Source organism: Notolepis coatsorum (genome assembly GCF_963971535.1).
Source record: "Notolepis coatsorum genome assembly, chromosome: 18".
NCBI lineage: Eukaryota > Metazoa > Chordata > Actinopteri > Aulopiformes > Paralepididae > Notolepis > Notolepis coatsorum.
This window is the reverse complement of record NC_140182.1, coordinates 71,284,588-71,305,649: the sequence shown is the minus strand read 5'-3', so window position 1 is coordinate 71,305,649 and position 21,062 is coordinate 71,284,588. Positions and strand designations below refer to the sequence as shown.

At 46.7% G+C, this 21,062-nt stretch overlaps 1 protein-coding gene across 1 annotated transcript in view; it reads right to left on the bottom strand.

The window, feature by feature from the left end:
- Positions 1-21,062, bottom strand: part of b4galnt3b (beta-1,4-N-acetyl-galactosaminyl transferase 3b) — a 123,519-nt gene that overhangs the window by 9,711 nt on the left and 92,746 nt on the right. Inside the window, exons 14-17 of the mRNA XM_084335233.1 lie at positions 20,003-21,060; positions 17,300-17,559; positions 9,033-9,186; positions 8,475-8,547 (exon numbers count right to left, since the gene is read on the bottom strand). Of these exons, the coding sequence (XP_084191359.1) occupies positions 8,475-8,547; positions 9,033-9,186; positions 17,300-17,559; positions 20,003-21,060 (1,545 nt within the window). The remainder of the gene's footprint in view (positions 1-8,474; positions 8,548-9,032; positions 9,187-17,299; positions 17,560-20,002; positions 21,061-21,062) is intronic.

The window sequence follows — 21,062 nt, the reverse complement described above, 5'->3', positions numbered from 1 at the left end:
GTACCTTTTGCTCCATTAAATACTTGATTAATACCTTTGACTGGAACCGATTTCATTGTGGGAAGTGTTCATCATATTCATATATCGTGTACTGTATGGCCAGTAATTAAAGTACATAAAGCGGTAGTGGTTTAATGATACCATACTTATCAATACAGTCAGGGAATTGTACCCCTCAGTTACAATTGGTCCTTCGAGCCGGATGGTAACTAGTGTAATATTTAATATAGTGGTATTAATATTGAAATGGCCTATGATGAACACTCCACAAAACGGTCCTCCTAAAGTAGATCGCCCGCAGCGTAGACGGCAGCCACCTCAGTACTTAGAGGATTACGTTGCCAGTATACTACCTAGCTTTCTACAGACGGTAAACGCGGAAAAAGTAGAAAGTAAAATTATGTCCGACCCTATCAACCAGGCTACCCCGCCAACAGAGGCCCTAGTGGGTTCTAATGTAACTGACCAAGCTCACGGTAGGGACCAGGAGGGAACTGACACGACTTTACCCCCCGCCAAGACCGAAGAAGTAGTCCCCGGAGAGCTCCAGGAGAAAGACAACCCTCCAGAGATGGAACTCTGCCCGGTACAAGAAGAGGAGAGCGCCCAGGAGATAGAGCTCCAGAACTCCCCGCAGGAGAACGCATCTCCAACGAGTACTGCCAGGAGCGGATCACCTCAACCAGCGTCTTCCCCCAGCGAGGCGGACAAGATGCTGGCACAGGCGTTCCTCGCCAGCCTAGCAGCCTCAACAGAGCGCGATCGACTCCAAGCACAGACGCTTAGTGAGCGCGAACATTCTTCCATGGAAAGAGAACGCCTCCAAGCGCAGCAACGGAGCGACGAAGATCGTATACGTCTAGAGATTAGACGCCTTCAGACGGAAGAGAATATGGTAAGAGACCACGCCGAAGCCCAGCGCGCCGCCGCCGAAGCCCAGCGCGCCGCTGCCGGTGCCCAAAGAGAAGCAGAGCGCGACATCGCTCTCACCAAGCGCGAAGCCGAGCGCGACCGATTACAAGCGCAGCTAATGGAGCAGCTGATCGCCAGGGCAACACCCCCTCCCTCCGCACGGGGTTCCAGGGCCTCGTCAAGACACGGGTCAAGGGCACCCTCCCCTAACCGATCAAGCGACCCTGAGCCCGACCACCAGAGAGAGCCTATACCCCCCTCCGAACTCCTTCCCCGACCGGTCCCAGTGAGACCCAGCTACAAGGAAGGAACGGTATACACCGCGGAGAGGCTAAATAGACGACTACAGGATCTAGAGGACCTGACAGAGGAAGAAGAAGAGGGAGAGGAGGAGAGTCAAGCCCGACAGCAGCACAGTACTCCACAGGACCAGGAGGTCCAGTACAGCCCAGGCTCTACCCCCGCGGCTCTGCGCTACAGACCCCCGACTCAATTCACGGGTGAGATTGACGCACGACCAGTCCCGAGGAATAGCACCTGGATACGCGGGCCATGGTACCCTGCCGGTACCAGCCCACCGAGAGGCGTAAGGAGACTCGCCTAGGAGGCCTCTCTTCCAACGCTCACCGATGTGCCAGCCATCTACGGCATCATACATTGGCACACCGACGTTTCCAGACTTCACCCATGAGAACAGAGCACAGTACACGGAGCTACGGATGTGCTTAGAGACAATGATGGCTGATGTAGCTGATGAACGCCACAAGTATGCTATCCTATTGAAGCACCTCAAGGTGCCCCGAGCGCACAATATAGCGCTGGCCTATGCCACCTCTACTACCCCATACACAGCGGCTCTAGCAGCACTCGACCAAAGATATGGACGCATATGGGACTACGTAATACAAGAGATAAGGCATATTGACCGCCTACCCCCAGCAACAGACAATCGCTCACTAGACGACCTGTCTATCAAGGTACAATCCCTGGTAGGGATGCTGGGGGCGCAACGAGAAAAGGGTATGCACGAACTATACGCAAACTCTAATGTCGAGAGGATTTTAGAGAAGCTTCCGCCCGCCCGACAAGAGCGCTTCAGGCGGCAAAGAGACCACCGTGATCCTAACGGTCCCGAGCCATCCCTCCTAGACCTAGCCGACTTCCTGGCGAGTGAAGTCAGCAGCCTGCGATTGGATACGTTCGTGCGGAGCACACCAAGCTCCAGAGAGGGACCTAGGAGAGCAAACGATGGCCGAAGATTGGTGACTGTCATGCACGAATCAGAACCAGTACCGAGCAGCAAGAACCACAGTACCCCCTCGATGAAAGAGAAGTGGAAGATGGTGTGCCCGTACTGCGAGAAAGAACACTGGTTGTCACAATGTGACACATTCAAGGAGATGACCGCCGACGAAGTGGGTCAATGGATAAAGTCCAACCGACGCTGTTACCGATGTGCGCGCAGTCACATGGCAGCCGAGTGCCGCTTAAAGAAGAGGTGTAGTCGGTGTGACGGAGCCCACCTAGATGTCCTACACGACAGTAACAGAAGAAAGCCTGCACCCTCAAGCAGCACAAAGGCAAGTGTTATGTACATTGACCCCGCCAGCAGCGGGGGCGCCCGAGTGCTCTTAAAGGTGGTCCGCGTAACACTGAGTTACCAAGACAAGGTCATGGACACTTACGCCGTCCTTGACGACGGGTCAGAGAAGACCCTTCTCCTCGCATCCGCTGCGGCCCAGCTGGGGCTGCGGGGGAGCGAAAACCAGATGACGATTCGGACAATAAGAAGAGATCTAAAGACGATAAAGGGCGAGAATGTCTCCTTCACTATCGCAGCAAGCGGGCAGCCAGAGAGACGGTATAGGATTACTAATGCTTTCACCAGCCAAGAAATAGGCCTGTCGCAGTACACCTACCCCATCGCCAAGCTGATGGATAAATATGTGCACCTGCGTCAACTACCTATCCCGCTCATAGACGGTGCCACCCCGACCCTGCTGATAGGCTCCGACCATGCAGACCTCATAGTCCCGATAGACCGGGTCCACACAGGGCCCAGAGGCTGTCCTGCAGCAGTCGAGACCCGCCTAGGATGGACATTACAAGGCCCCCTCGCTAAGTCTCTTAACCGAACAGCAGCCACTAGCTGCCTCCACTCCAGAGTGACAGAAGAAGACACCACCCTCCTACAGCATGTCGAGAGGCTATGGACACTAGAGACAATGCCCTTTAAGAACGAAAATAAAGACATTCGTTCCAAGGAAGACATTTACGCCATAGCACTCCTCGAGCAAGGGACAAAGAGAGTCAAAGTCAACGGAGTGATGAGATACGCAACTCCACTCTTGAGGCGAGAGGGTATGCCCACCTTCCACGCCCCAAAAGAAGCGACGGAGCGGTATCTATTGAACACAGAGCGGCGCCTAGCCAGAGACCCCGCTCAAGAGACTGTGTACCGCGCTGAGATTAACAAGCTAATCACAGCGGGACACATAAAGAAAATTGACATTAAAGAGGCCGATCAGACGACCGAATCATGGTACGTGCCGCACCACAAAGTCCACCACAACGGCAAGGATCGTATTGTGTTCAACTGCAGCTACCAGATCGGATCACAAAATCTGAATAAAGAGCTCTTGCCCGGCCCAACACTCGGCCCCTCCCTACTAGGCGTGTTACTACGTTTCCGCCAGGACAAGGTGGCCATCAGCGGCGACATCAAAGGGATGTTCCTGCAGGTGAGACTAGTGGAGGAGGACAAGCCCCTGCTGCGGTTCCTATGGAGAGAGAGGATCGGGGATGAGCAACCAGCCATCTATCAATGGGAAGTCCTCCCTTTCGGAACCACATGCAGCCCATGCTGTGCTACGTTTGCACTGCAAAAACACGTCGCAGAGGACCCAGCAGCTGATGAAGAGGTCCGAAAAAGTGTAGAAAATAGTTTCTACGTGGACAACTGTCTGCAAAGCGTCTCGACGCCAGAAGAAGCCGAGGCCCTTCTACTCAAGCTCCGCGCCTCCCTGATCAAAGGCGGCTTTGATCTCAGGCAGTGGGCCAGCAGCGACCCGCAAGTATTGCGCAGCCTCTCCCCAGAGGACAAGGCAGCAAGCAGCGAGACCTGGATGGCGACCATCCCAGGAGAAGCCCAAGAAATGACATTAGGACTAGTCTGGCGCTTCAAAACAGACTTGCTCCATTATAAACACACACCCCTGACCAAGGAGCAGGGAAGGTCGACTGCACTACCGACCACCAGACGGAGTGTATACAGAACACTCGCCAGACAATATGACCCGTTGGGATGTATTCTACCTTACACCACCAGGGCAAAGATGATTGTAAGAGCGTTATGGGACAAGGACCAGGGCTGGGACGACCCCATACCCGAACACCTTGCATCCACATGGAGAGAGTGGGAGACGGAACTCAGCTCACTCCCAGGTGTTAACATACACCGCAGCTACTTCCCACCCACAGTGAGGCCGGAGACGTGCCAGATGGACCTGCACGTCTTCAGCGACGCCTCCGAAGTAGCCTACGGCTCGGTGGCCTACTTGCGTGCCCGAGAGGAGGGAGGAGAAATACATACTGCTTTCATCCTGGCTCGCTCAAGAATAGCCCCACGAAAGCAACAATCTATCCCGCGTCTAGAGCTCTGCGCAGCCCTAGCAGGAGCGCAACTCGCCACGTTAATCCAACGTGAACTCACCATTCCGGTGCAAAGAACAATCTTGTGGTCAGACTCCACGACAGTACTCGCATGGATCCGGTCTGATTCGTGCAGATACAAGGTCTTCGTGGGAGTCAGAGTCACAGAGATTCAAGATTTAACAGAAGTAGCAAGCTGGAGGTATGTGGACACAAAACACAACCCAGCTGACGTCATCACCCGGGGAATGTCCCTGGATGACCTCACCCGTCACAACCCATACAGTGACGGACCAGAGTTTCTCAAGCTCCCGGAAGAAGAGTGGCCTACACCCACCCCACGGGAAGCGAGTAAAGAGGAGGCCGAAAACAAGAAATCTATGTTCTGTGGATTGAACACACTCGTCTCCACAGACCCCGACATAGACGATTGCCTCACCCTAGAGAGTGCGCAGCTAAAGACATTCCTGTGGCACCACCCAGAGGTTCAGCTCACTACTGACATTACTGCAGCTGACTACGAAGAAGCAGAACTTCTTCTACTACAACGAGCCCAGAGAGACTCGTTCCCCGATGAGCTAGACTGTCTACAGGGAGCAAAGCCCGTCCCATCAGACAGCAGACTGCTCCACCTAGCACCCGAGAGCGACGCCCATAGTCTCATCAGAGTGGGTGGTCGTCTGCGGAGAGCCCCAGACTTACCGGATGACGTCAAGTACCCGATAGTCTTGAACAGCCGACACAAGGTCACAGAGCTGATCATAAAGAAATACGACGAGGATGTGAACCACGCAGGGGCAGAGAGAGTCTTCGCGGAGATCAGACGTCGTTATTGGATACTGCAAGGGAGAGAAGCAGTGCGGCGCTTCCAGCGAACCTGTCTAGACTGTCGTAAGTGGCGAGCGCAGCCCAGTATACCCCGGATGGCTGACCTACCTCCCTGTCGCCTCCGACTCGGCGACAAGCCTTTTCACTCCACCGGTATGGACTGTTTCGGCCCGCTGTATATAAAGAAAGGAAGAGGAACCGAGAAGCGGTGGGGTATTGTATTCAAATGCATGACCACCCGAGCGATACATATAGAACTCCTTCCAACCATGAGCACAGACTCATTCCTTATGGCCTTCCGAAGATTCACATCGCGGAAAGGCAAACCGTCTATATTGTTGTCTGATCACGGGACAAACTTCAAAGGCGGAGAAAGAGAGCTGAGAGAGAGCTTCCAAGCTATGGGCCCAGAACTTAAGACCCACCTCGCTCCATCCCAGATTGACTTCCAGTTTAATCCCCCGAACGCACCTCACTTCGGTGGAACTTGGGAACGAGAAGTACGTTCAATAAAGACAGCCCTGTACGCCGTGCTTGGGGCCCAGACCGTGGCGGAAGAAGTCCTAATGACAGTCCTCACGGAGATCGAGGGAGTATTGAACTCAAAGCCCCTCGGTTACGTCTCAAGTGATGTAGCAGATGTCGACCCAGTCACCCCCAACACACTCTTGATGGGGCGGCTGGACCCCGCGCTACCCCAGACAATGTACAGGCCTGAAGAAGCGAACGGCCGAAGAATGTGGAGGTACAGTCAAGTATTGGCTGACAAGTTTTGGAACAGCTTCCTACTCCACTACCTACCGTCTCTACAGACCCGCCAGAAATGGGTAAAAGAGAGAGACAATTTGACAGAAGGAACAGTCGTCATGATTATCGACCAGTCACTACCCCGAGCTATGTGGCCGGCTGGCCGCGTAAGCAAAGTGATCACCGGTGCCGACGGAAAGGTCCGAGCAGCTGAAGTGCTCGTCCAAGGGCGGACCTACACCCGACCCGTGGCGAGGCTAATAGAACTGCCAAGGCTCCCCGATACTATCGATGACGACCATGACCCCATGACTTTGTGAACTGACTGACCCTCACAGCAGACATTGAGTAGTGGACAGTGCGGTTAATCTGTCTCTGCTTAGCTAATTAGGTGGGACTAATTAGGGGGCGGCTGTTACAAAGGATCAGATTAAACCGAATATATTTATTTATTGATATATATTGCATAGTATTTGTATATCGTTTGATATCCCCTGTATATTCCTTGTACATATACACGGAATATCCCTTTTAGCCCAGACCATAATAGTTCATTCTCCTATTGGACAGCGGTCCACCGGCGCCAGGGACCGGCCCCCGGAGCCAAGTTCAAAGTCACCGACACGACATGTCTGTACTTGCCCGGCCCTGCCCAGGGATACGGCGACAGAAATGAGAGTGGCACTATTTTGTGCACCGTGCGTATAAATACGGCGCAGGTGAATGTAGAAGCCCCTTAGCCCCTTACCTCCGTACCCTTCTTAGCTTTAGTATGTTACCCACTAAGTGAAGCCTCACCCACGATACAACGTGCGGTGAAGTATGGCCTGTTTGGCCTCAGAATAGAGCATCGAGACCGCGTGCAAATTAGTAACTGAATTGTCAGAGTTTGGCGCTATACCGTCGAGTGCGACATATTTCTATTGAGTCTTTAATAGTCTATTTGTGTATAGTGTATCGTGCGGTTGGAATTCTGTGGTGACCAGCATCTCCAACGCTTTCTCGTATTAGCTAGAGTTCTTATCCAGGCTGGGCCGACCGCATGGCGCTTTCACCCGAGGAGACCTAGGCGAGAACCGTATGGACATGTACACTGGATTAATCTACCCGACGACTACATAGCCCTTTGCGGCTGGAATATATTTGCTTTGGTCCTATGATTTATGGAGCGGATAATCGCCGACGCCTGCACGTGTTGGATTTACCCCGAGAGGAGTCAAGTCGAGTCGGCGCTCAGAGAGCCTGAGGCCGCCTAGCTTTCTTCACTGTAGAGCTACAGTCTACCAGAGAACCAAGCTGTATTCGTCTGTGGATCAAGAGACTACTGCACCGGCTTCTGTACCTGAAGTCTCCCTAGTCATCGTTGACCAGACGTCCTACTACCGACAGATCTTCTACCCCCTTGCTGGCTTACAACCAGTGGGAACCCTTTCCAGTATCTCCCGCTATTACTAGTGTACCATAGATATAATTCCCTAAGATTCAGGTTGTATAATTACCTCCTGCGTAACCAGAGAATGGACATTCGTTATTGATTTGCCTACGCATACTCCTTTGCCTTACAAGTGCATTCAAAGAATAATGTAAAGTATCCTATGTACCTTTTGCTCCATTAAATACTTGATTAATACCTTTGACTGGAACCGATTTCATTGTGGGAAGTGTTCATCATATTCATATATCGTGTACTGTATGGCCAGTAATTAAAGTACATAAAGCGGTAGTGGTTTAATGATACCATACTTATCAATACAGTCAGGGAATTGTACCCCTCAGTTACAACGTATATAATGCCAGTTAGGGTACCTTGTGTATACTGCACTTGTGTATATTGTATACTTTACTTACAGTATATATTCAGATTGTGTTTATTGCCCATATTTATTGTATCATATAATACAACTGATAGGGCATACAGATCCTCCTCTGCACCTTTGATTACACTGTTTACTTGCTCATAGTCTTATATTCAGAGTTAATTATATAGTATACACTGCTTATTTATATCTACTATAATTTGATTGCCTATATTTATGTCTTTCTACGGTTACCCTGCCCATACCTGTACCCCCCCCCCTCCCCCTCCCCATGCTGCTATGATGCCCAAATTTCCCCAAAGGGAACAATAAAGGAATCTTATCTTTATATTCTTTGTTTTATTACTATTATTTTAATTATATTTCAATTGTAACCGTGTGAATGTACAGTACGTTCATATTTTATTGTGTCTTTTGTGTGGACACCAGCAGGAAGAACAGTTGTTTCTAAGGAAACGACTAATGGGGATCCTTAATAAACATAAAGTGAAAACGAGGGAGGGGTGATGTTGTACTTACGCTGATGAGGTCGATGCCTGCCTGCAGACCAGCAGAGCGCTCGAAGTTCCCACTCAGCTTCATGTACTGGTATCTGACACAAACACAGACACAGACACATTCACAAGTAGGTATTCCAGATCATTTATACATTTACTGCATATATATATATATATCCATAACTGTCTGAATATACCTGCATTTATTCCTTGTATATACCTACTTATACAGCTGCATATAACGGTAACCTATAACTTTTACATATCTGTAGATAGTGTTACTATATCTATAGATGTGCATATCCCTTACCAACTCTTACTAGTTACACTGCTGACCAGTATGACTTACTACCAGTGTCCTTATACCTGTATCACTGTACATATTCATTACACTTACAATTGCACTCGACTGTACATTTGCACTCTGTTTGGATGCCAAACGTATTTTTGTTATATTGTACTTGTGCTGTATAATGATAATACATTTGAATCTAATCTAATCTAATCTAATCTAATCTAATCTAATCTAATCTAAAGTATCCCAGATGTCATGAAGAAACACACCAACCCCACAACATACCTGAAGAGCGTGGAGGACTGCAGAGCCTTCTCCACGTCCATGTCGGTGCTGTTGTAGTCGGTGATGATGAGGTTGAAGTTGGGGTCTCCTGTGTCTCGGTACAAGGTCTCCATGTCCACGATGAGCTGCCGCACCCAGCGAGCCTGGTTCTTCACTGAGACATATGCGTGTGAGAGAGAGTGAGTGAGTGGGGGACGCATTTAAATTAGGGCTGCACGATTTGTTGAAAGAGTGTGATTGCGATTATTTTATATTTATATTAACACATACAAAATTTTCGATTTGATTTAAGACTCCATTAATCACATTACCCTTTTTGACCCCATCAGCCTCCCATAGTTACTCTGACTACCGGTTACCCCTGGGTGGCTGCCGGTGATGTGTTTGTTTACATTCCTGAATCACATGCACCACAGGGAGAACAGTACCATGCCCGGACATCCCAGAATGTCTTATTCATAATACAAAGTTTCCAAATGGAGTTTTGGATTAAACCAAGCTGTATGTGAGAAGTTTAATTTAATGTAAAAAGTTGCTGCATTTAGCACACACACACACACACACACACACACACACACACTTATTTAATTAAATCGCAGCCCTTTTTTCCTTTTTACAGTTATATAAGTTGCACAGGCTGATATTGCAATTGCGATTAGATTACTTACTAGGCTATACCTTACTGGACTATATATTTGTATATTCAATCAAACCTCTTGAAATACTTGTTCATACATTACTGCTCAATTGCACAGCCCTGTTAAATATTCCATCCCACTGTATTGTTATTTTTATTCTAATTAGTGTATGTGACCACATCGTGCACAATTGTACAGCCCTGGCATATTTTACTTTTTTTTTTTTTTTTAACAATATATTTATTGGGTTTTAGTTTGCAAATTACAACATGTATATCAGCAGAGCAGTATTCAGCAAACATTTTCACCCCGTTCTCCCTCCCCTAACCCCACCCCACAAAATAATAATTAACTTCAAAAACAGGTTCACATAGGAAGGATACAGATTTAAATAAAAAATAAACATAAATAAATAATAATACAACCAAAATGTTTTACACATTAAGTAAAGGGTGTTTCTTGTCGTTTTTACACAATGATAAGAGTTGTCCCACAGTACTCCCCCTAATCCCGTTCTTGTTGAAGCAAGTTCCCAACATTCGTATTATGCTTTAAGAAGTACACAAATGGTCCCCAGGCATTATCAAAAATGTTTTGTTTACGTCTAACAATATACACCATCTTTTCCATTGACATATTTGAAGCCATTTCTTTAATCCACATACCAATTCTTGGTCCATCAACATTTTTCCAATTAAGAGCTATTACACGTTTTGCTTGTAATATGCACATATCTATAAATCTAAACTCTTTGCGTTGTAGATGTGGGGTGGTAGGATATAAACCAAGAATAAAAAGCTTGGGATTCAATGGCAACTTCTTTGATAAGATTTGATCGATCAGATCAATAACATCTTGCCAGAAGGTTTTCACTTTCACACATTCCCATATGCAGTGGAACAGTGTCCCCCTTTCCTCACTACACTTAATACAAGTATCTGGAATATTATCATTAAACTTATGCAATTTAACAGGAGTTATATATGTACGCATCAGCCATTTATATTGTATAAGTTTTAGGTTGCTACTGACTGTCTGACTCTGTGCCTCTTTACATGCCACGCTCCATTCTTCTAAAGATATTTCCTCCTCTATGTCTTCGTTCCATTGATTCAGTTTTGATTCAGATGATTCATCTGAACCAGATACAAATAAGTCGTATAGCATTGAAATTAAACCTTTACCATAACAGTGTCTAGTGACTGCTACCTCTAAGATGGAAATGTTCGGTATATCCAATGAATGGTTCTGAGATGATATAAAACTCCTTAGCTGAAGATATTTAAAAAAGTGATGTTTCGGAATATCATATTTTGTAGATATTTCCGCAAAGGACATGAATACTTCATCCTCCTCCCTGTATACGTCTTGCACTTTCCTTAACCCCTTTTCAGCCCATACTTTAAATCCACACATCTATCATGTTTAAAATAATGGGGTTGTCTGTATTTTTCTTCAGATATTTACGGTCTCCAGAGTACAAATACAGGTGCAAGGGTAAGCTCGGTTTAACAGAGCAGGATTCTGAATGGATCCAAGCAGGGGGATTCTCCGATGAGAAGTAAAACATGATCGTCCGCAGTTGTGCTGCCCAGTAATACCATTGGATATTTGGGCATTTCAGGCCTCCTCGGTCATATGGTAGGTAAAGTAGAGATAGACGTAATCTGGGGCGTTTATTTTGCCATATAAAGTTGGTAAACAGTTTCTTGATTCTTGTGAACAAAGACGAGGGGGGGGGTAAAGGGATATTCTGGAATAGGTAGAGAAATTTAGGGAGTATATTCATTTTTAGAATATTAATCCTGCCGATAATTGAGATGGGTAGGGATGTCCAACGCTCTATTGAAGAAGTACTAGCTTCCAGAATTGGGTCATAGTTTATCTGAGAAATCTTATTCACCTCAGGGACAATTTTTATTCCCAAATACGTGAATGTATCTGTTGAGTTGAGAGTAGAAGCACAAACAAGCCCATCCTCCCTCTCTCTTTCATTGAGTAACATTATAGATGATTTGGAGTGATTCACTTTATAGCCAGATATTTTCCCAAATGTTTCAATAAGACTTAGGAGTGCTGGGATAGACCTGTGTAGATTTTTTAGCATTAATATTACATCATCGGCGAAGAGGGCTATCCTATGTTCTATATGACCTTCTCGAATCCCATGAATATCACTGTGCATCCTCACCGCTATAGCAAATGGTTCGATCGCAAGAATGAAAAGTAAGGGCGATAAAGGGCTCCCTTGTGGGCAACTTCTACTAATTTTAAAGGGTTTAGAGACCTTGCTATTCGTCAGAACTTCTGCCGTAAGCCCTGTACAAAGCAATCTAACCCATTTGACGAATGTGTCTCCAAAGCCAAATCGTGTTAACACCTCAAACAGATAAGGCCACTCGACACGGTCGAAGGCCTTCTCTGCATCCAGTGAGAGTAAGGCAGTGTCTGTCGCCCCCTTGTGGTTATATAAAATATTGAGCACACGTCGGACGTTATGAAAACCCTGTCTCCCTTGAATAAATCCATTCTGGTCTTCCCCCACCACCCTAGGTAGAAGGACCTCCAGTCTTCTTGCAATAATTTTACTAATAATCTTGGTATCCGAATTTTGGAGGCTGATTGGACGCATATTTTCACATTTTGTATTAGGTTTCCCTGGTTTTGGAAGTAAAGTGATTAGGGCTCCTCTCATAGATGTGGGGAGAAGACCATTCTCGAAGGATTCCTGAAACATCTCCAAGAGGGGTGATATTAATTTAGTTTGGAATTTCTTATAAATATCTATGGGGATGCCATCTGGGCCTGCTGCTTTTCCAGCCTGCATACAGCCGATTGCATCAGCAATTTCAACGCCAGTTATATTTTGATCTAAAGCCCTACTCTCCTCCTTTGAAATTTTGGGAATATCTAGGTCGTCTAAGAATTGTGTTTGCATGTCCAGGTTAGGAGAACATTCAGAGCTGTATAATTTCCCATAGAAGACTCTAAAAGCCTCATTAATCTCTGTTGGGTCCACTATAGTTCTACCATTTGGGGCTTCAATACAATTGATGGATCTTTCTGCTTGTTGTTGTTTAATGCGCCAGGCGAGAAGTTTTCCAGGCTTTTCCCCCTGATCATAGTAGGACTGTTTGAGTCTTATTAGGTCGGCAGCGGCTTTGTTAGCTGCTAATTCATTGTACTGTGATCTAAGCAGTAGTAGTTTTGAATGAGCATCTGTAGTCGTATGTTTGTTATGATACATTTCCGTTTCCATTTTTTTTATATCCTGATCTAATTTCTCCATTTCAAGTCTTGTAGCCTTTTTCTTTGAGCTAGTGAAAGAGATTATTTGTCCCCTAATAAAAGCCTTGAAAGCCTCCCACCTTATGCCAGCAGAGGTCTGGGACTTGTTGCATTCAAAATACAGGTCAATCTGTTTCTCCAAAAAGTCTATAAATGTGTGATCCGTGAGCCATCCTGGTTGAAAACGCCATCTTGGTGGGTCATTCACTAGGTTAGTATCTTCATAGTTCAAGGATACCGCTGCGTGGTCCGAAATAACTATACTGCTATACTGACATTCACCTACTTTGGAGGCAAGCAGTGCTGAGACTAAAAAGTAGTCTATGCGTGAGTGTGTTTTGTGAGTGCTGGAATAGCAGGAATACTGCACTGCATTTGGATTGCCATGCCTCCAAATATCCAACAAGTTTAATTCCTTCATAAAATGATGTATTGTCTTTCTCGACTTATTGTGAGTGCCTTCTAGACCAGTTGACCTGTCCTTTGAAGGGTCCAACGTACAATTAAAGTCACCAGCTATTATGTATTGTCCAGGAAGAGTTGAGGCTGTCAAAAATAAATTATCATAGAATTTAGGGTCCTCTTCATTGGGACCATAAACATTTATCAGCGTTAACGTTTCAGACAGTAACCTACCCTGGACCATAATATATCTACCTGCAGTGTCCCTTACTACATTATGTACCTGTAATGGGACAGACTTATGAATTAGTATCATAACCCCCCTGGCATGAGTGGTGTAGGGGGCAGATAACACTTGGCCCTGCCACCTTTTTGCTACTTTAGGAACATCTTCATTCAAAAGATGCGTTTCTTGTAAAAAAACAATTTTTGATTTCAAATATTTTAACCTGCTCATTACCCTTTTCACCTTTGTAATTTTGTTCAAGCCCCTACAATTCCACGAAGTAAATTTCACCTTGCAGTTCTCTGACATTAGTTAATTAATATATATATATCCCTTATGAAAAGGTACACAGACAGCCACACCCATATGAGAGAAGAAAAAATAATAAAACACATCAGGAAAAAACACCCACCCCCCACCCCCTACTAACCTGATGCCCATGCATCTCCCCTCACCCCTCATTTCACTACTGGCCAAACGAGTTTCTCTAACTTGTCTTCCCCCTAAGCTCAAACTAGCTTTCATTTTTTCTAAATACTAATCACAAATAACATATCTAGTGTTGTCTTGAACTGCGCAATGCTTGCAACTTGTAGGTATAGTATCCATTAGGTCAGGGGCTTACTTTAAACGCCAAACACTATTATTACAAATCTGAAACACTTTTAGTACAAACCTGGAACGCGCGCACGCAGGCTGGGAGACGAGGAAAATGTAAAAAGTTAAATGTTTGTAGCCTGCCCCAGAATCTGCAATGCGTTGTAGGAAAAGTCTAAACCAGTGCTGATTTTGTCCATTGAACTAGACTCAGTCCTGTCCGAATAAGAATACAAATAAAAATCAGAGGAAAACTAAACAGTCATAGTCCAACCACGCCTCATTTCGTGGAAATGGCTATTTTTATAACGTCATTTATATATTCACTTATAAGAATACAGTAGGCTCAGTATGACTGTTACTTTCCTTTCGGAGCCTTCCAACGCCGGGACCGTCTCAATAAATCAAATGCTTCGGATAAACTTTTCCACCTCCGCCGGTGTTTGAAAGGTGCGGGCTCTCTCGTTGTGAGTTACCAGCAGCCGGTCTGGAAAGATGATTCGGTGCGTGTGGATCCCCCGGTCTCTTAGCTTCTTCCGCACCTCGTCGTATCCGCGCTGCCTCTTGTGCACACCTGCAGAGAGGTCTATGTGAAGACGAACCGGCTCGTTATTATAAAGGACCCGTCCCTTGGTCCTAGCCGCCCTCAGTACTCTCTCTCTGTCCTTGAAGTTCATGAACTTCATGATTAGGGTCCTTGGGCGTTGAGAGTCAAGTGGCGCACCGATTCTATGAGCACGCTCCAATACTAAGCCCCCTGGTTCAATATTCAGAGCCTCCGGTAACCATTTCTCCAAAAATGCAGTTGCATCCTGGCCCTCTGCCTTTTCCGGTAGCCCCACCAACCTGACGTTATTTCTTCGACTCCTGCATTCCAAGTCCTCCACTTTGTCGAGAAGGTTTTTAACGGTGTTCTCCAGAGTGCCAACCTTCGGTATCAGCTTATTAACGTTGTCCTCCGCGTCAGAAATCCGTTGTTCAGTCTGCTCTATGCGGCTTATGCAATCTTGTATCTGTTTCTTTATTTCCGTAATTGTTATTTGCATTTTGTCGAATTTCTTATACAGTCCAGTTTTCATAGTCAGTATGGCTTTCATGATATCTTGGTTGTCTGGACTCAACTTTTCATCATCAGATTCGTCGACGTCCTCGTGTGCGTTAGCCATCTTATTTTCACCCGACTTGGTGGCCTCCTCCTCCACCTCAGACTGTTCAGCTTTCTTTCTATCCTTCTTTGCTTTTTCTTTAGCGTTTTTTCCTGACATTTAGATTCCGGATATTCTTATACTTATACTGCGCGACTTTGAGTGATATTTTGATTAGTTTTGTAGGATTAAATTACATGCTAGCAGCTGAGCCTAAAATGTGCGACCTCCTAGTTACTCGTCATGCCCGGAAGTCCGCATATTTTACTTCTATTTTAATTTAGTTTATATTCCATTTTATTTTATTCTACCGTAATTGTCTGTCCGTTAATGTCGCACCAATATGATCAAATCAAAGTCCTTGTATGTGTAAACTACTTGGCAATCAAGACCTTTCTGATTCTGATGAATCATGCAGCACTAATTTGAATGTGTGTTTTGGACACAGGTTGACATGAGGATGTGTGTGTACGTGTCAGCGTGTGTACGTGTCAGCGTGTGTACGTGTGTACTGTGTACGTGTCAGCGTGTGTACGTGTCAGCGTGTGTACGTGTCAGCGTGTGTACGTGTCAGCGTGTGTACGTGTCAGCGTGTGTACGTGTCAGCGTGTGTACGTGTCAGCGTGTGTACGTGTCAGCGTGTGTACGTGTCAGCGTGTGTACGTGTGTACTGTGTACATGTCAGCGTGTGTACGTGTCAGCGTGTGTACGTGTCAGCGTGTGTACGTGTCAGCGTGTGTACGTGTCAGCGTGTGTACGTGTCAGCGTGTGTACGTGTCAGCATGTGTACATGTCAGCGTGTGTACGTGTCAGCGTGTGTACGTGTCAGCGTGTGTACGTGTCAGCGTGTGTACGTGTCAGCATGTGTACGTGTCAGCGTGTGTACGTGTCAGCGTGTGTACGTGTCAGCGTGTGTACGTGTCAGCATGTGTATGTGTCAGCGTGTGTACATACTTGTCAGCGTGTGTACGTGTCAGCATGTGTACGTGTCAGCGTGTGTACATACTTGTCAGCGTGTGTACGTGTCAGCATGTGTACGTGTCAGCGTGTGTACGTGTCAGCGTGTGTACGTGTCAGCGTGTGTACGTGTCAGTGTGTGTACGTGTCAGCGTGTGTACGTGTCAGTGTGTGTACGTGTCAGCGTGTGTACATACATGTCAGCGTGTGTACGTGTCAGTGTGTGTACGTGTCAGCATGTGTACGTGTCAGCGTGTGTATGTGTCAGCGTGTGTACGTGTCAGCGTGTGTACATACATGTCAGCGTGTGTACGTGTGTACTGTGTACGTGTCAGCGTGTGTACATACATGTCAGCGTGTGTACGTGTCAGCATGTGTATGTGTCAGCGTGTGTACGTGTCAGCGTGTGTACGTGTCAGCGTGTGTACGTGTCAGCGTGTGTACGTGTCAGCGTGTGTACGTGTCAGCGTGTGTACGTGTCAGCGTGTGTACGTGTCAGCGTGTGTACGTGTCAGCGTGTGTACGTGTCAGCGTGTGTACGTGTCAGCGTGTGTACGTGTCAGCGTGTGTACGTGTCAGCGTGTGTACGTGTCAGCGTGTGTACGTGTCAGCGTGTGTACATACATGTCAGCGTGTGTACGTGTCAGCGTGTGTACGTGTCAGCGTGTGTACGTGTCAGCGTGTGTACATACATGTCAGCGTGTGTACGTGTCAGCGTGTGTACGTGTCAGCGTGTGTACGTGTCAGCGTGTGTACATACATGTCAGCGTGTGTACGTGTCAGCGTGTGTACGTGTCAGCGTGTGTACGTGTCAGCGTGTGTACGTGTCAGCGTGTGTACGTGTCAGCGTGTGTACATACGTGTCAGCGTGTGTACGTGTCAGCGTGTGTACGTGTCAGCATGTGTACGTGTCAGCGTGTGTACGTGTCAGCGTGTGTACGTGTCAGCGTGTGTACGTGTCAGCGTGTGTACGTGTCAGCGTGTGTACGTGTCAGCGTGTGTACGTGTGCTCACCTGGTACTATGAAGTGGACGGTGGTCGTGGGGTCCCAGTGGAAGCCCACAGGGTTGCACAGCACCGTCTCTGGGGCGTGTCGCTGGAATGGAAGGCCTCGCGCGTGTGGCCTCTTGTGGCGAATCAGAGTGTAGACGTAGTGTGACAGACGGAGCAGCTGGCCACTCACATCCTTCAGCTCCAGGTCCAGGAGGTACCGGCTGCCCTGGACCCCGTCCGATCGCTTCTCCACGTTGACCACACGGACGAGCGTGAAGCGTCTGGGGGGGGGGGGGGGGGGGGCAGGTACAAATGAGATTACATGTTGAGAAACAAGTATACACTCTAGTCTACACAGATGCTACAGCTTGATATTTGAGTACAATATTACAGGGATCTCATTTATATACATGCTAATGGGAAAACATATTTGTCCATAATGATATTTATCACTAGAAACTACATAAATATAGGCAATAAAATTAGATGTGAATATAAAAACAGGTGAAAAATAAACAGTGTAAACAAAGGTGCAGATGAGGGTTTGTATGCTGTATACGTTACAATAAATATAGGCAATAAAGAATGTTTATCTGAATGTGTACTGGGCTACTTTTAAGGCGTTTAAGTGGTTGGGCTGGTCTTGGTCAAGTGAGGTCTATATAAAGACCATTTATTTCCATGGTGAGTCATTTAGTCATTTCCATGCTGTATTATTATGGTGGTTCTCGGTTTCATAGTTTATAGAGAACTGTCACATTTAGCCTACAGGCAGTTAAAAGTTAAAGTTAAAATGAATCTAGTCAACTTCCCCTTGTAGATTGGACTGACAATTGCCCCACTTTTTACAGCTCGTCAATTCGCCCTCTGCATTCAACCCATCCCACGTAGTTAGGAGCAGTGGGCAGCCATGGTCTGGTGCCTGTGGGGACCAACTCCAGCCACAAGGTACAGTATGTACCTACTAGCATGCATGTCTTTAAAGGCGCTGTAAGTGGTATTTTTGTTGGTTAAAATGAGTGGTCTACAAAATAATAGCTCTACACTCCCGACAGACATCACTGATATAGATTGTCTGGAAAGTAACATGGGTCTCCCAGTCCCTCGGCTCTGCAGTAAAAGTAAAATGAAAATACATTGCAAGAATGGTCTGACAAAGAAAAAAAAGATTTGTCCTTGAAACAAGTAAAATAATCTACCAGTACAGTAAGCAAATTTGGCTTGGCAAGATTTCTTGAAATAAGTAAAAATATCTAGGATTCTCTCTCCTCTATATCAGTGATGGCTGTCGGAATGTAGAGCTATTTAACACTTATTTTAACAAAATAAATACCACTTACAGCACCTTTAAGCTTTATAGTGAAGATTAATGGGAGAGCCCAGGGAGAACCCCAGGTAAAGTAAGTAAGTAAGTAAGTAAGTAAGTAAGTAAGTAAGTAAGTATTTATAAAGCACCTTTCATACATGTCATGTAGCTCAAAGTGCTGTACACAAACATAGGCATATATAACGATAAAAGCAATAAAGTCACAGTGATCAGTTAAGATCAATGTTTAAAAAAAAAAAAAAAAAAAAAAAAAAAACAATAATAATAATAATAATAATAATAATAATAATAATAATAATAATAATAATAATAATAATAATAATAATAATAATAATAATAATAATAATAATAATAATAATAATAATAATAATAATAATAATAATAATAATAACGTAAAAATGAAAACATGAAAACAGTCATTTGCTTACCAGTTTGGGAGAACAGGTCCGCACAAACATGTCCACTCAGTAGCAACCGGAAGTAGGAAATGCACTAAACCAATGCACTTGTACGGTAGGTAGCAATGTTAGCTCTTATAACGCTAGTGTAGTTACGTTTTTATTAGTGGTCAGAGTTGGGTCCACAGGACTTATCCAAGCCCCATGGATCCATCAGTGGCCGCGTATTGTGTGCGTATGTACCCGTTCCCTCATATGGTCAGTGGTCAGAGTTGGGTCCCTAGGACTTATCCAAGCCCCATGGATCCATCAGTGGCCGCGTATTGTGTGCGTATGTACCCGTTCCCTCATCTAAAGAGTTGGGTCCATAAGACTTATCCAAGCCTTACGGATCCATCAGTGGTTGTGTATTGTGTGCGTATGTACCCGTTCCTTCATCTAAAAAGTTGGGTCCACAAGGCTTATCCTAGCCTCATGGATCCATCAGGTTTTTCCAAGCCATAACTATTTGTAAGCTAGACTGTATAGGTACGTTTTTAATTTTCCTTTAAAAATGTGTATGGAGCTGGCGTTTTTGATGTGTGTTGGTAGTGTGTTCCATAGTTTTGGGGCATAGTTGGCAAATGCCATACTTCCTATCCTCTTTTGGTTTCTGGGCGTGTCTAGTAAAGCTGAGTGTTTACAGGTTAGAATGACTAGCTTGCTCCATACATATGCAGACACTGCAGACAACAACCAATCACGCGAGAGTGGACGGTGGTCATCAAGGACCAAGTTTCAGGACACGATTAGCAAAAACCAAAGACTGTGAGGTGATCTTGTTGATATTGCCAAATATTCATTTTACAGGTATTTGGCCCTTGGCATTAATTTTGGACTTGCTTGTACAGTAGCATTCAATATATACATATTTAAGACATTTCCAAACTATTTAATGCTTTTTAAGACCTTTTATAAGCTCAACACCACCCTGATACACAACTGAAGACGCAAACGTACCCGTGGTGCTTGTGGTTGAGCTTGTCCATGAAGGCCTTGAGGACGGGCTGAGCGTCGCCGGGGCGGAGGATGATGTTGCCGGAGACGTTACAGCGCAGGTCTATCCAATCGGATCGTAACGCCTGGAGGTCCAGCTGGTTGACCTGGAAGGTCTGGCTCCAGTTGACCTCGGGGTCAAACACAGGCGCGGGCGGCAGGTCGTAGTTCAGCTCGTCCTCGTCGCCGCCCTCCGAGTCCCCCCCCAGCCCCCACAGCGAGTCGTCCTCCGCTCTCCTCTCGGCCCCTCTGTCCACTTCCCCCTCGTCCGCTACGACGTCCTGCTTCGTGTCCAGCCATCCTCTGGCCCTCCTGGCTCCGGCGGTGGTCTGTGGCCCGTTGTGCGGTAGAGGTGCATTCAGCTCCATCTCCCTCTTTCGGAGACCGTTGCGGGTGACCACATCCCCCCGGTTCGGCCTCATCAAGGGGGCTCCGACGTCGGGCAGAGGAATTCTGGAGTGTTTGCCGACGGCCGGCGGTAGCTCCGCGGTGCGGTTCGCGTACATCCTCCTCCGGGCCACTGGGGGGCGCTCAGCCACAAGGGGCTTCCCGTCTGGGTGTTTAGGCTGCGCGTCTTTGAGGCTCTGTACCCGGTCGTCTTCGCCCCTTTTGAAAGGGCTCGGGACGCGGCGACGTCTGGAATCCACCGGGGGGCGCCGCGACGGGTCCACTGGTCTCACTCGGAGCGGCTCTCGCTCTTCTTCTGGTCTGGCTGGGTCTCTCTCCACGGGTATAAGCTGCTGTTTCGGTCTCATATCATTATTATCGAACTTTTGTCTCCCGGCGGGTCTTTCTGCTGGTTTCATCTGCTTCGCTAGCTCTACCTGCTTCAGCTCTACCTGCTTCTGTTCCTGGAGTGCCTGTTCCTGGAGTGCCTGTTCCTGGAGTGCCTGTTCCTGGAGTGCCTGTTCCTGGAGTGCCTGTTCCTGGAGTGCCTGTTCCTGGAGTGCCTGTTCCTGGAGTGGTCTTGAGGAGACCGAGAATGCCGGCTTTGGCCGCTTCGCTTCAGCCGGTTTCTTTAGCT